Raw genomic sequence first — 16,990 nt, 5'->3', positions numbered from 1 at the left:
AGAATGGCGGAGAAGGGATTGTGGCATGGCCATCCCCCCGGGGGGTGATTTCTCGCTTTCTGTCTCTCTGTCTCTCTCTGTCTTTTTGGCGAGCCCACGTGCCCTATAGCAAAAAACCTCTCCAAAAAAAGAAAAAAAAAGAAATACCTTTTTCCAGCCCTTCACTTTTAGTCCATATATGTCTTTATCCATGAGATGCATTTCTTGTAGGCAACAGATAGAGGGTTTCTGTGTTTCTTTCTTTTTTTTTTTTTTTATCCATTCAATCAACCTACGTCTCTTGATTGGAGAATTTAATCCTCCATTGATATTATTGATATTTATTATTGATATTTTTGGACTCGTTCCTATCATTAAGTTGGCCATTTTCTTGGCTGTTTTTGTTGTCTCATTTCTGTCTGTCTGACTTTAGTTTTCCTGGTATAGCATTCCCGTCAGAACTTCTTAAAGAGCTGGTCTGACAGTACAAATGTTCTAAATACAACTTTGATCAAATCTCATCATTTTCGATGAGTAATGGTATCATTTTTGTAATTTCTAAGCATATATTTTTTCAAACTTGATTCCCTCTATAATCTAAAAATTATTTGGGAAAATTGTTAATTCCTTCATGGTCAGAATTTTTTGTACTATTCTTTGCATTAATTAATTTTATGTCACATATCTGGTAATATGTATGTTACCACTTTTTAAAAAGAAACACTCTTTGTGTTCTGTCTTTCTGAATACAGTGATATATATACTCATAAATACAATAGTCTGGTTTTCACTCCTGTATATCTTTAATTATTTTGTATAACTAATTTGTGACATGATATTAAGTATATTAGAGGTTCTCACTATGAATGTAAAGTAGTTTTCTCATATTTGGCTTAAGTTTTCCCAAACATTTTTTTCCCTTGGTTTTGCCATAGAGTGTGTGTGCTTGCTGGAAAGAAATGGGGAATAGGAGTGAGAAATCACCACCTAATGGGGATGGCCATGCCACAATCCCTTCTCCTCCATTCTCTTGGGATTTTGGGCATGTACACATGTGCCTGGTGCTGTTTTCAAGCCCTTGGGTCTGGGACTTGAACCTTGCTGTCCGTCATGTGAGATCCAGCCACCTTCACCATACCAACTGTTGGCCCCCTAAATATTTGTTTGATACATTTTAATGATACTTTTGAGTACATAATAGTTTGTGTTTTATTATGGTGGTGTACTATAATTTGTATCAATATAAAATATTTTTCTTGTCCCAATTACTGATTTCTGTAAAGATATATGTGATTAAATATAAATTAAACAAGAAAATTTTAAAAATTACTAATTTTGATATTATATTGTCACCACCGCTTTCTTTCTGTTGGCATTTACATGACTTATGTTTCATATTCCTTTGTTTTCCATCCTTCCATATGTTTCTGTTCTAGGGATACCTTGTGTAAATAACATAAACCTGGACTTTAGTTTTTCAGTTTTTTCTTTTGTTTGTTTTTGTTAGCATATGCTTGCTGGAGAGAGACAAAGAGAGAGGAAACTGAGAAATCACTCCTCTCAGGGGGCTTGGGGGTTACACTGCAGTTCCTTCTGCTCCATTCTCTTGGGACTTTTGGCACACACATGCACATACCTAATGTAATTTTCATGCTGCTAGGTCCAGGACTTGAATGACACAGTTGGTCATATAGCATCCAGCCTCCTTAACTTCCGCACCACCTGCTGACCTCAGATTTTTACTCTTTTTTGTACTCTGAAAATCTTTGTCTTTAATATGAGAATTTAAGTAACTGGCATTTTAATATGATCATTAATATGTTTGTTCTCATTTCATCAGCACAAAATTTTCACTGGCAAAACACACTGCTGCTGGTAAATTGGGCTTCAAAGATTGAAGAGACCTGGTTTGAGACCTGGCTCTACTGCTGACTAGCTTTGTGACTTTGGACAGTGAGTCACCTTCCTCATGTATAAAATGTAGCTGTTAATAGTAACTTTCTGAAGAGTATTGTTGCAGAAATCTCCAAATAATTGACTGAGAGCCCCGTAACTTAGTGCCTGGCACAGACAAAGTATTCAATAAATATTGTAGTTACTATTGCTATTGTTACTACTGTTTCTGTTGTATGACCACATAGAAAGTATCAAAGTTGTTTAATTTAAATATTCATCTTTTATAATTCATTTTATTAACACATAATAGTTGTACATATTTGTTCTTAGCAGTTTAATTCTACATTTTTAGCTTGATTCTACTTTCCATACTGTGGTTGTGTATCTCATCCCCAAGTATTAGGCATTTCAATTTTAAAATCTCTTTGTCACCACAAACTCAACATATCTCTTTACAATTGACATCTTCCTATAGAATACCTCTGCTTATATCAATGGCAGCATTATTTACCTAGAGCTATGGTCTGCATGCCCTTCAAAATTCATATATTGAAAATCACCAGTGTGATAGTATTAAGATATGGGGCCTTTAGTAAGCGTTTAAATTACCAGAGCAGAACCCTCATAGATGGGAAAAGAGCCCTTATAGAAGCACTTGATGGAGTGGGTTTATCCCTTTTCCATCCTTGTGAGGCCATATTTATTTTCTCTGGAGGATGCAGCAACAAGGGGACAATCTAGGAAGCAGAGAGGCCAGGCCCTTCAGCACCTTCATCTTGGACTTCACAGTCTCCAGAACTGAGAAATAAATTTCTGTTGTTTACAAATTATCCAGTGTGTGTTTATTTTTTTGTTATACCTCCAATTCAGTGTATCTTCTTTTCTTCTCGTATTTGAATTAGCTTCCTTGACATCAGTCTTTCCTCACTACAGTGTGTATTATCACCAATACTCCCTAAGCATCACTTTAGTCATGTCACTCTCTGCTCAAAAACTTTTAATCACTTCAAACTTCTGAAAAAAAATGTTTTAAATTTCCTTGCTTATTTTAAGGTATTCATAATCTGACCCTACCTTACTTATCCAATTTTGTTTATAATTATACTTCAACATACAAAACTCATGTAAATTTATCTCTTCACTTTTCTCTCACAAGTCAAGCTCATTCTTGCCTCAAGGGCACACTTTTATGGTATCTTCCCCTCTCACTAAAGTATACCTTCCCTTAGCCCCTTCTTCCATCTGAATACTACCCATTCCAAAAAGTATGAATAAGTCCCATCTCAGCTGAGAAATTTTCTGTGGCAACTTGATCTCCTTTACTGTGAAACACACATCTAATGCTTTAGTACTTCTTCATACAGTGTCTAAGTTGTTTTCTATTATTCTTGTGTATAAGCTTTGCTTCTCCAATTAGATTTTATTTCTTTTGAAGACAATTCTGGGAACAGTAGTTATTAACTGAGTACTTGTTAATCATCTTAAGTGAAGAAGAGAGACAAAAAGAAGAAAGACTGTCCTACTTTCACAACTCCTGTGCTTTTGAAGCATGTTTGAGATGTAACCGAAACCCCTAACATTTTGTATGGATTTTGAATGATTTATGATAAGGGATTCTTCTTTAATAAAAAGGAATTCTATGTATTTTGGCAGTATAAACAGGCCTTTGGAAGCAAGAACAGAGACAGAGAAAGGAAGCAGTTGCTTCAGTATTGGCTCTAATATTTCAGGAATGGAGAGAACAATAAAGCCTTTCACCCAGTTTCAAGTAAGCAATGTCAGGAAGCCAAACCATATATAAATACATACATACATACATACATACAAGCAAGCTAAAAGTCTTTTTTTTTTTCTCCCAGCTACATTTTTTGCTTTGGTTAGACAAACAGTAGAAGAAAATGCCTGGGCCTGATCTTTTGTATCTTAATGTTCCACTGGCTTAAGACAGATGCAGAAATAGTATTATTGTGTGTTTTATTTTAATAAAAGAATTGTATATTGTATATATAAAGTTTCTGCAAATTGACCTAGAAACCAATGATCTAAAGTAGCCACAAACCAACTTATTATCTGCTAAGATGACCTAAGAAACAAATGATATAATTTAGCCACAAACCAACTTATTATCTGCTAAATATTTTGAATTATAGCTCTCGAACATCTGGAATGTATTTGTGTATTGGTTAATTTGTTAACATCCTTACCAAGCATAGTGTGTGAGATAGGTAAGGTGATGGTGGGTTGGCCTGTCATCCTCCAGCGGCTACAGAGGTAAGCGAGGTCTGTCCTAAGCATTTCCACTATCATCTTGTTGTCCAGGGCCAAGTAGAACTGTTGCTGGTCTATAAACTGAAGAAAAGGAAAATAATAGCTCAGATTAATTTCTCTCACAACTATCAAAAATATTTTAAAATACTTACATAGGGTATACAAGATGTCACAGAGACAATAATATTCCAAATTTAATGCCTAATACTTCCCAAAGTACCTGGTAGTCAATTGGTACATATGGTAATAATTTTGGATATTTTTACAGTGAGCTATAGTACATAAAGTATATTTTCAAGTACATAATTTTATTTATTCCTATTACATCAATACCTCTTAACCACTCAGTGAGGACTTTTCTTCTTTTAGTAGATGAAAAATTAAGCTGAGAGATTATAAGTGTTTCTGCAAAGTCATATAGTTAGCAAATAGCAAAGTTAGAAATAGGATCAATAATACATTACTCTTTCATCTATACCTACACCTAGCTGCACTATTTCATATGTAAGATGGCAAATGGAAGTTTAAGTTTTCTCTCCATAAAATAGTTTTTCCTCTCTATACACACATGTAAGGGGACTTCAAAAAGTTTGTGGAAAGATGGAATTTGTTTTGCTACAAAACATTCTTTTGAAATTATTGCATAGTTTCTCCATAATATGTATTTACTAAGACCTCGCATATAATCAAGCTTACTATTGTAATGTTGCTAATAAACATCAGGCTAGCAATAAATATGATCACGGAAAAAAAAACACTGGTATTTTTGTTTAGAATAGGACATTAAACACTACCATGCACATAAAAGGGTCCCTTCTGCAAACAAACAAAACCCCATATAACTTAGTAGCTAAATGAAAAAGATTATATTTATTTATAAAGGCCAAATACTGTCTTATTTTAACTTTTAAAAGTAAGGAGTACGTTTTTAAGTATTCTAGCATTTGTAAAATTCCTAGTTATTGTTTCTGCAACATTCAAATCTAATAGTGGCAGTCACAAACACTTAGCATAACTCTGTACTGTATGTTCAATTCAGTTAAATGCAATACATATTTACTGAGCAACTTAATTATGTGCAAGGACCCAAAGAACTACTTACTCCTTATCCCAACTCTAATAAATGCTTTATTTCTACAATGTTCCTATCTTATTTCCGTTCATCTCAATGCACATTACAGTTTATTTCACCCACCTGTGGAGTGAAAGTAAAGATAGTTTTCCGAATGTCATAGAGTTTTGAAGTTCCAAGCACTCCCATGTGTCTATAGGGTCGTCCACTGAGTTTCATTCTACTGTTGCATCCTGACACAAAATTGAGAAATTATCAAGATAGTTTTAGTGCACAAATCAAATCAACAAACATTTTTTAAAGGTTTTTGTCATAGGGTGCACAAACTTGCTGGAGAGAGACAAAGAGAGATAGAGAGAAGGAAAGTGAGAAATCACCCCCTAGTGTGTACGGCCATGCTACTGTCCCTTCTCCATTCTCCTCTTAGGATTTTGGGCATGCACACACATATACCGGAGTAAGTTTCAAGCCACCAGATCTGGGACTCGAACCACAGTCAGCCATGTGGGAGTCTAGAGCCTTAATCACACCATCTGCTGACCCTCAACAAACATTTTTACATATGGATACACAAATGTATATATACATATAGACACACATATACATATCCACTTTATTTCCTTGTGTTTAAGATGTCTTCTTTTCATAGTTTAGCAGTCTGAAATTGAAATTCATCTTAAAATTAATACTTTGTTACATGTATTGGATTTCTTTTAGTCTTCCAGAAGGCAACTATTACATCAATACCTCTCACAATGAGGAAACTGTAAATATATTCACACATTTTTTTCTTTTATAACATAGCTAACACTATATATATATTGTTCTGAAACTTTTCCCCAAAAATACATATTGAATATTTCATGTAAGTACTGACAAAACTAATACTTTCTAAAAATTTTTCTATAGTGCATTTTTCTTGGAGATTTTTTTTTTCCCCTGCTTGATGCTACATGTTATATTTATCAAATATACCACATCTTTAGTGTTGCTTCACTTTTGTGGGCCAGAACCAGAGAACTGTCTATGCCTTGATCATATTCCAGGGTCCATTCAATAAAGCACACATTTTATCTGAGATTGACATGGCAACCAGGTTTACCCATTTAATTTTTTTCCATTACACTGAAATATAAAGAACATAAAATATGCCTTCTTAATTTTTAATTGTACAGCTCAATGGCACTAAGTACATTTATCTCATTGTGCAAATATCACCACCATCTTCAAATCTCTTTCATGGTCCTAAACTAAAACTCTGTAGGCACAATAGAGTAACTTCATATGTCCCCTTCCTCCCAGCCTCTAGCAACCACCATTCAACTCTGTGTCTCTGTGAAATTGACTACTGTAGCTATGTCATATAAATAGAATCATACAATATTTGACCTTTTGTTGCTGGCTTATTTCATTTAGCGTGAGGTCCTTAAGATTCATCTATGTCATAACATATGTCAGGATTTCCTTCCTTCTTAAGGCTGAATAATATTTCATCCCATGTATACACATTTTGCTTATCCATTCTCATCAACAGACATTTGGGTTGTCTCCATCTTTTGGCTATTGTGAACAATGCTGCACATTGGTGTAGAAAATATCTGTTTGAATTTCTCCTTTCACTTCTTTTGGGTATATACCCACAAGTGGAATTGCTGGATCACATAGTAAGTCTATGTTTAATTTTTTTGAGGAATGATCACATTTTCCCCCTTGGAGCTGCCTCATTTTACATTTCAACTAACAATGTAAAAAGCTCTTAATTTCTCTACATCCTCACAAACACTTGTTATTTTCTGTTTTTTAAATAACAGTCATCATAATAGGTATGAAGTGATATTTCATTGTGGTTTTGATTTGCATTTCCCTAATAATTAATGATATTTAGCATATTTTCATCTCCTTATTGGCTAGTTGCATATCTTCTTTAAGGAAATGTCTTTTCAAGTCATTTGTTCATTCTTGAATCTGTTTTGTTGTTGTTGTTGTTGTTATTGAGTTGTATTTATTCCTTATTTATTAATCCCTTATCAGATATATAATTTATATATATTTCCTCCTATTCTGTGGGTTGCCTTTTCACTCTGCTGATGTTCTTTGATGCATAAAAGTTTTATTTTGGTCAAGTTCAATTTCTCTAATTTTTGCTTGTCTTGTCTGTGCTTTTGTATCATATCCAAAAAATTATCACCAGTGCAATGTCTTTGAGCTTTTGTGTTCTAAGAATTTTATAATTTTAGGTTGCATTTTTGGAGAGATTTTTGCTATATAGGGCGCATGTGCTTGCCAGAGAGACAGAGAGACAGAAAGCAAGAAATCACCACCCAGGAGGGATGGCCCTGTTGCAATCCCTTCTTCTCCATGCTCCTCTTGGGATTTGGGGCATGTACACACATATGCCAGGCATGAGTTTTAAGCTACCGGGTCTGAGACTTGAACTGTGGTCAATTACGTGGGAGTTCAGCAACATAACCATTATGCCATCTGCTGGTCCTTTAGTTAGCATGTTTTAGTTTTTAATCCATTTAGAGTTAATTTTTGGGACACATTGTAAAGTAAGAGTCTAACTTCATTCTTTTCCATGTGGATATACACTTTTTCTTTCACCATTTGTTGAAAAGATTGTCCTTTCTTCATCTAACAGCGTAAGTACCTCTGTTGAAAATCATTTGACCATATATGTGAGGGTTCATTTCTGGGCTCTCCACTCTATTCCATTGTTCTATACTCTGTCTTTATTCTAGTTCCATACTGCTTTGATTATTATAGCCTTATACCATGTTTTGAAATCACAAAGTGTGAGTTCTCCAACATTGTTCTTTTTCAAGATTATTTAGGCTATTCTGGGTTTCTTGAGATTCCATGTAAATTTTAGAATAAATTTTTCTATTTTTGCAAAAAAGTCATTGGGCTTTTGATAGGGATTGCATTGAATTTTTAAATAACTTTTAAAAATATTTTTATTTTTAAAATTTATTATACATTTAATTACTGTACATCACTACAGCTTGTCAAATGAACTTACTCAATCTGAACACATTTCCCACCAGTCTAGTTGAAGATACCATACATATCAACAAACATTCTTCCATTTCTGTGTCCCTCAAAGGTCTTAGCTTTCTATTTTTCTCCTTGATGCCTTTCCTCTCACTCTCCCCCATCTCCCAACCTCTTCCCACATTGTCTCCAGTGCCCGTAACTGTTTTCCATGTATCCTCTATTCTATCAGTTTCTACCATAGAAATTTCTATTGTAATTTCTGGTTTACATATAGGCAATGTACAGCATTGTACATTACAGTTTTTTTAAAGCATGCATACAGTGTATAATAATCAACTACAAGGGTATATGCATATTCATTAACACCAAATATCATGTACCCGTTTGAACTACTAGGTTTTCTTGTGGAAGTATGTATTGAATTGTCCATATTTTTTTACTGTTCTTGGTACCCCATTCCATAACTTCTTGTGTCGATTACATTTTTTCTCCTGATTCTTACCCTCTACTGACTCTTTTTTGATAGCTTTGGGTAGTGTGGACAGCTTTACAATATTATGTCTTATAATCCATAAACACAGGCTGTCTTTCCATTTTATTTGTGTTTTTAATTTCTTTAAGGAATATTTTACCATATTCAGTGTACAAGTCTACCACCTTCTTGGTTAAGATTATTCATAACTATTTTATTCTTTTGATACTATTGCATATAGAATTATTTTTTTAATTTCCTTTTGGATTATTCATTGCTAGCATACAGAAATGCAACCTTTGGGTGTTAATTCTATATCCTCTAGCTTTGCTGAATTTGTCTATTAGTTTTAATAGGTGTGTGTGTGAGTGTGTGTGTGTGTGTATGTGAAAATCCTTAGTATTTTCCTCTCTATATAACATGTATAGTATCTCCAACTGGATGGGTGTGAAATGTATACATGTTGGAAAATTCACTTTATAAGCTAAGTGATGTACAGTGATTGAATATATAAAAGAAATTAAAATAAAAAAATAAAAAGATCATATTACCAGTGAAAAGAAATTATTTTAATTCTTCCTTGCTGACTTGAATATCTGTTTTTCCCTTACTTAAGTATTCTGGCTAGAACTTTCAATACTATGTTGAAAAGAAGTCTGTGTGTCTGTTTTGATTGTACTTATTTACTTTTGCTTTTATTCATTTGGTTTTCTTTCTTTCTTCTTCTTCTTTTTTCTTTTCATTTTGTTAAAGGGTGCATGTACTTGCCAGAGTAAGAGGAGAGAGAGGGAGAGAAAGAGAGAGAGAGAAAATGAGAAAGTATCCCTGCGTCCCCACTCCCTGGGGGGGAGGGGGAGGCCACTCTGCAATCCCTTTTCCTCCATTTTTCCTGTTGGGATTTTAGGCATGCATGCACACATGCTCAGTGTACTTTCAAGTTGCCAAGTCTGGGACTCAAATAGTGCAGTTGGCCATGTGGGATTCAGTCATGTTACCATCACATCACAGGTGGCCTTATTTATTTGGTTTTCTAGCCTGTCTTGTAATATTTTTTTTTCATTGCTGATTACAGTGCATAAAGAAGGGTACAGCCTCCATAAACTATTTCTCTTATTTACATTCATTTCTTGTGTCCATTAGAACTTTCTTCCCAACCTTCTCCCATTTTTTTCTTTCAGAGAGAATTTAGTTTATTTTGGCAAGCAAATACAGTACAAGTAGATTATCTTAGGCCAATCAGGGATTCAGAAGGTTGTATTTTAGGCTTCAGAAGATTTGTGTTTGAGGCTTTCTAAGATCTGGTCTATTTTTGGTTTTTCCTTGCTTCTAGGGTATAGCCCACTCTTTAGGAGTTTCAACTGAAAGCCTGAGGTGTTGATCACAATTCCTCCCATATAGAAAGGTCCTCAAATGCAATTTTTGTCTCCCTAGCACAATGACACTTTCTGCTTATTTTCTTGGTCCTTCACCCCATAAAGCAAAGCTTAAGAATCAGCAAATGTGCTAAAGGAAAATTGCACCAAGAATGATGAATTTATTTCTTTGAGGTCTCCTCTCCAAGGTTTTGATTTCTCAAGTCCTTACTGTCTTAATAAGCCTCTAAAGCCTTCGTTCACCTTCATTTAAAAATCCAGGCATTGTGAACTGAAGATCCTCTGCTACAAACCTCTCTTTCCAGACCAAAACATCTAGATAGAATCTATCTACATCTGAGTTGTGCCCTGTCCCTTTCAGAGACTAGGGTAACTGAAGACCATCTGCTCCGAAGCTCTCTTTCCAGAACCAAACACCTAGACATAAAGGACAATCTCTATCCTGTCACTGTTTCTGTCTCTCTGTCTCTAAATTATTTTAATTTTTAAGAACTTTGTATTTCTTGCATCCATCCTCTCCTTTGTCTTGAAAATTTCAGAATTCATTTACATCTAAGTTGTGTTCTGCCCCTTTTGCATGGAGCACAAGCACACCGCACGGTTTTCATTTTTTGCTTTTTAAAAAAAAATTTTCCCCCTTTTTGGTTGTTTCTCTTTTCCCCCCTTTGTTTCCTTTTCCTTTATCTTTCTTTCTCACTTTTCTGTTCAGCCTCTACATACTGAGTATCTAGACAGGTCTAAGTGCACAGTAGCCAAACATCTGAATACTTATACAATCATAGAAATACTCAACCCCCACTGAGCCTGCTACACAAAGGGAGAAACTCCTCTGCATAACTCTGTATTTAATTCTCTTTCTGTGGATACCATGTTTCAAAACACAGTAGAGGAGAGAAATTGGCACAGAAATACCTCACAGTAAAATAAGTACGCGAACTTACAGTTGCAGAAAACTTCTCCAACCAATTATCCAAAAGTGAATGCACCACCAAATGACCCAAAATCAGAGAAGAGAGACTGCAAAGTGAGCATCAAGGAGAAATACGGAGCTGCAGAGTGAGTGCAGCTCAACTCTTCCCAGAAGTCTCTGAACTCTCAGCTGAAACCCCACAGCTCAGCCCAGGTGTACATGTTCTCTAGAAACTGGGAGGCCTTTGTAATATCTAGTCCTGATGACAAAAGTGCAGGTTGCTTGGTGAGCGTCAGGGAAATGGAAGTGCAAAGAGATTGAGAGTCATATCCTCCTGCGTGCCTCTGAACTCTCAGAATTAACTCCAAGAAATTAGGAAGAAATGTATAATCCATCAGATGACAAGAAAGCACCACAGAGGCACAAGAAGTATAAGAAACCAAGAAAATATTTCTTCTCCAAGGGAAAAGAACAGCACTTCATCATCCACAGGCAGTATAATGGAACTTGTGGAAATGACAGATAAAGAATTAAGAATATTTATAGTGACAAAACTAATCGAGATAAAAGAGAACAGAGACAATGAACTCCAGAAGATGCAAGAGAAAAAAGAGATGAGTTTCAGGAAATGAAAATTTCTACAATTTGAAAGAAGGAATACACACCATAAAAAAGAATCAAATGGAGTTGTTAGAGATGAAGGCTGTAATACAGGCAATCAAAACCTCCCTCGAAAGTATTAAAAGCAGATTAGACCATGATGAAGATCAAATCATTGATATAGAAGACAAAATCTCTACTCTAGAAAACAATCACCAAAAAGACTGAGAAAATAACCCCTAAAAATGAGAATATATGAGAAATACCAGATACCGTTAAAAAGAAAACATATGGATAATTGGTATCCCAGAGGTGAAAATACTAATAAGGGCATTGATAATCCATTCCATGAAATCCTAGAAGAAAACTTTCCAAACCTAGAGTCATTCAAATATCCGGACCCTAGAAATACAGAAGATGCCAAATAGGATGAACCCTGGAAGATCTCCAAGGCACATCATAGCCAGATCAGCCAAAACCATAGACAAAGACAAGATACTAAAATAGGCAAGAGAGAAATATCAATTTGCTTACAAAATTTATCCCATCAGGCTAACATCAGACCTCTCACTGGAAACAATGCAAGCAAGGAAAGGATGGAAAAATATATTCAAAGTGTTAAATGAATAACAGTTTCAACCAAGAAACCTGGCAAGATTATCCTTAATATGGGAAGAAAACATAAAAACATTCTCAGGTAAACAAAACCTGAAAGTATTTATCAACAGCAGACCAGCTCTTCAAGAAGTTCTGAAGAGAGTGTTAAACCAGGAAAACTAAACACAGACACAGAAATAAGGGAATAAAAAAACCCCAAGAAAACAGCTGACTTAATGGTAGGGACAAATGCAGAAAAACTAACAACAATGTTGAATGTTAACTTCCAGTATTTAAATGGAAAGATTGAACCACAGTAACACTGAAAATTCAACAGATGACAGATTAATTACATGAGACTGTTTTGGTGAAATAGAATTTTATGAGTTTTGACTAAAATATTACTGATTTTCTTCTATGCTTTGTGTTCCAGATGAAAGGATTTTTGTTTTCTTTTGAGCTGTTGATAAACATAAACTTTTCTCCTTTCTTGACACCTCTGGAATTGGAAAATATTTGTGAGTATTCTCATTTTGTTGCAGAATGGTTATTTGCATAAGTTCAACAATATCTGTTGCCTTACATCAGAAATTGAAAATACTGGTTATTACCAGGGCTTTGACTGGAAAGTCATATCTGAAGATGTGACTAGAAAGCTAAGGAACTGAGATAGATCTCAAGAAAGCCAACAGAAGTTCTTGAAAAGATTGCCCGATACCATAAAGAGTTCTGCCTGGCAGGTAAGTAAAGAATGTCACTTCCAGTTCCATTGACAAGAGTGCAGGTTGCTTGATGAGGATCGGGGAAATGGAACTGCAGAAATATTGCAGGCTGTCTCCTTCTGCATGCCCCTAACACTAAGAATTAACTACAATAAGGTAGGAAGTAATGTAAAATCCATCAGATGACTAGAAATCACCACTGCAGAAGCACAAGAAACATGGGAAATCAAGAAAATATATTTTCCCCAAGGTAAAAGAACAGCCCTTCATCATCCATAGACAGTACAATGGAACTTGTGGACATATTAGATAAAGAATTTAGGATATTCATAGTGACAAAGTTAACAGAGATACAAGAGAAGAGAGACAACACACTCCAGAAAATGCAGGAGAAAAGAGACAATGAGTTCCAGGAGGTGAAGAAGTTCTTGCATGATCTGAAAGAGGAAATACACACCATAAAAAAGAATTGAATGGAGTTGTTAGAGATGAAGGCTGTAATACAGGAAATCAAAACCTCCCCTGAAAGTATTAAAAGCAGATTAGATCATGCAGACGATTGAATCTCAGATGTAGAAGATAGAACCTCTGACCTAGAAAAATTGTCCAGAAAGACAGAAAATGACCCCAAAAAAGTGAGAATAATATGAGTAATACTAGATACCATTAGATGCCCAAACATCGGATAATTGGTATTCCAAAAAGTGAACAAACTAATCAGGGCATTGATAATGTATTCCATGAAATCCTGGAAGAAAACTTTCCAAACCTAGAGTCATTCAAATACTCAGACCCAAGAAATACAAAGGATCCCTAATAGAATCGACCCTAAAAGATCTTCTCCAAAGCACATCATAGCCAGATTAACCAAACCACAGAGATAAGATACTAAATTGGCAAGAGAAAAACATCAAGTTACTTTCAAAGGATATCCCATCAGGGTAACATCAGACCTCTCGTCAGAAACAATGCAAGCAAGGACAGAATGGGAAAATATATTCAAAGTCTTAGTGAACACAATTTCAACCAAAAATACTATATCCAGCAAGATTATCCTTCATATGGGAAGGAAAGATAAAAACATTTTGAGATAAAACCTGAAAGAAATTACCAACACCAACCAGCTCTTTGAGAAGTTCTGAAGGAAGTACTATACTAGGAAAACTAAGACAAATAAGAGAACAAAAAATGGTCAAGCAAAAGGCCAACTTAATGGTAGGGACAAGTTCTGAAGTATCAATAATAATGTTGAATGTTAATGGAAAGATCAGACCACAGTAACACTGCAAATTCAAAAAAAGAGAGATTATACAAGGCTGAATGGGTGAAATAGAATTCTATGACTTTTTTCTAAAATATTACTGATTTTCTTCTATGCTTTGTCTTCCAGATTTAAAGATTTTTGTTTTCCTTTGATTTGTTGGATTCAGCAATTTGTTTAAAAAAAATTTAAAAATTGAAACAGAAACTTTTCTCCCTTCCTGACCCCTTTGCAATTGGAAAATATTTGTGAGCATTCTTATTTTGTGGCAGAATGGTTATTTATATAAGTTCAATAATGAAATAGTATTTGCTGCCTTGCATCAGAAATTTAATTCTTATGGTGCTTTGTGCAAATACCAGACCAAATTGAGATTAAACTAATTTTTTTTTTTTTGCAATTAAGTTAGTTTATACCTTTCTTCAGTAAAGAGGGGAATGGAGAGAGAGAAAAAAAATGTTTCAGAAGAAAATTACAGTGCACTTGTCACTAGATTCTAGCTTTGTCCATACTTTAAGATCTTTTGTGAATCAATAAAATGTGAAAAAAAAAGTTTAGTATGGAAGGGAGGAAGGGGAAAGAGGAAGGAAAAAACAGGTAAAAGTATGCTTAATTGACAAAAAAAGAGAAGCTATTTGCTGATGATAATGTATACAGTAATATTCTTGTCTTGACTGATATGCATGGTATTTGTGTTAGAAAAAGAAATGTAGGGAACCAGCAGTTAGCGTAATGGCTATGTCGCTGCATTCCCACATAGTCGACTGTGGTTTGCGTCCTGGACCTGGTGGCTTAGAACTCACGCCGGGCGCGTGTGCGTGCGTGCCCAAGATCCCAAGAGGAGAATGGAGGAGAAGGGATTGTGGCGTGACCATCCCCCCTGGGGGGTGATTTCTCACTTTCTGTCTCTATTTCTCTCTCTGTCTGGCTGAAAACCTCTAAAAAAAAAAAAAAAAAAAGAAAAGAAAAAGAAATGTATACTATAAAGACGTGATAAAATGTAAAAATTTTTTTAAAAAGTTGAAAAAGAAGAATGTTACTTCCTGACAGGCCAAGAAACCTCTTGAGTACAGGTACTTAAAGGCACAGTCACATGGTGAGTTCCTGACTTGGCTCAGTAGCCTTGGGAGACTTTTTAAAGAAGAGTCCCGGAATTGGTGGCTTGCTTTTTTTCTCTCTCTCTTTCTCTCTCTTATGTGCACACGTGTCGTAGAGCAAATTAAAAATAATAATAAATAAAATTAAATTTTTTTTGAGAGGTATTTGCCATAGTGTGTGTGCACTCGCCAGAAAGACAGAGAGACAGAAAGCAAGAAATCACTCCCCGGAGGGGTGGCCATGCCTCAATCCCTGCTTCTCCATTCTTCTCTGGGGATCTTGGGCATGCACGCACACGTGCCTGGCGTGAGTGTGAGCAACCGGGTCTGGGACTTGAACTGTGGTCAACTACATGGGAGACCAGCGACACAGTCATGATGCCATCTGCTGGTCCCAAAATTAAATGATGAAAAAAATGGGCAATTGATCTGAAAAGACAGTTCTCAGAAGAAGAGATACACAAGTGACCAAGTATATGAAAAAATGTATAACATCATTAAGGATCAGGGAAGTAGATGCAGATCAAAACCAAATGAGCTATCATCTCACTCCAGTTAGAATGGATATTATCAAAAAATAAAGAATGACAAGTGCTTATGAGGAAGTGGAGAATGGGAAACTCATATGCACTGTTGGTAGGTATGTAAATTAGTTCAGCCATTATGAAAGACAGAGTGGAAGTTTTAAAAAGCTAAAATAGAACTTGATATATACAATGGAATATTTTTAGTTACAATAAAGGATGAAATCATGTCATCTATGGTAACATGAACAAATAGGAGGAAATTAAGTGCTTATGAGGAAGTGGAGAATGGGAAACTCATATGCACTGTTGGTAGGTATGTAAATTAGTTCAGCCATTATGAAAGACAGAGTGGAAGTTTTAAAAAGCTAAAATAGAACTTGATATATACAATGGAATATTTTTAGTTACAATAAAGGATGAAATCATGTCATCTATGGTAACATGAACAAATAGGAGGAAATTATGTTGAATGAAATAAACCAGATTAATGAAAGCCAAATATTGCATGTTCCCTTTCATTTGTGGAAGCTAAAAGTTTGGATCACATAGAGTGGAGAGAATCTGGAAAGGGGAGGGAGCAGGGGGAATAGAGAATGCTTGGTTAATAGATACAAAAATTACAGTTATTAAAGGAGCTCTAAAATACTAAAGTGTACTAGAGTAACTACAGTTCATAACAAATCAATGAATAATTCAAAATACTATAATAGAAGAGAGGTTCTCAGATAGTCACAAAACAAATGATAAATGTTAGAGATGATGGATCTGGTTTTTGTTCTAATTTGATTATTACAGATTGTATGCATGTATTGAAAAATCACAATTGTGCCCTATATATAATCTACTATGTCAATGAAAAGCAATAAAGAATAAAAAATTTAACAGGATACTGTGAAGAATTTCCATTAAAAAGAATGTAAGTGGGATCAGCAGATGATGTAATGGTTGTGTCTCTGGACTCCTATGTGGCTGACTGCAGTTCAAGTTTCAGACCTAGCAGCTTGAAACTCACGCTGTGTGTGTGTGTGCTCGAAATCCTGTGAGGAAAATGGAGAAGGAATTGTGGTGTGGCCATCCCCCTGGGGGGTGATTTCTCTCTTTCTGTCTTTCTGTCTCTCTCTGTCTCTGTGGTGAGTGTGCATGCCCCATAGCAAAAATCTCTCTCTTAAAAAAAAAAAAAAAAAAAGAGGGACCAGCAGTTAGTGTAATGGCTATTGTG

At 35.2% G+C, this 16,990-nt stretch overlaps 1 protein-coding gene across 1 annotated transcript in view; it reads right to left on the bottom strand.

The window, feature by feature from the left end:
- The window catches only part of PHKA1 (phosphorylase kinase regulatory subunit alpha 1), a gene marked incomplete at its 5' end in the record, with an annotated part of 125,096 nt that overhangs the window by 67,477 nt on the left and 40,629 nt on the right, over positions 1-16,990 (bottom strand). The window contains 2 exon segments of the mRNA XM_006168010.2: positions 4,080-4,224; positions 5,339-5,448. Of these exon segments, the coding sequence (XP_006168072.2) occupies positions 4,080-4,224; positions 5,339-5,448 (255 nt within the window).

The sequence above is a fragment of the Tupaia chinensis genome, unplaced genomic scaffold, assembly GCF_000334495.1.
Source record: "Tupaia chinensis unplaced genomic scaffold, TupChi_1.0 Scaffold145396_1, whole genome shotgun sequence".
NCBI classification, from domain to species: domain Eukaryota; kingdom Metazoa; phylum Chordata; class Mammalia; order Scandentia; family Tupaiidae; genus Tupaia; species Tupaia belangeri.
The sequence above is the reverse complement of the archived record's forward strand: the minus strand, read 5'-3'. Positions and strand labels throughout refer to the sequence as shown.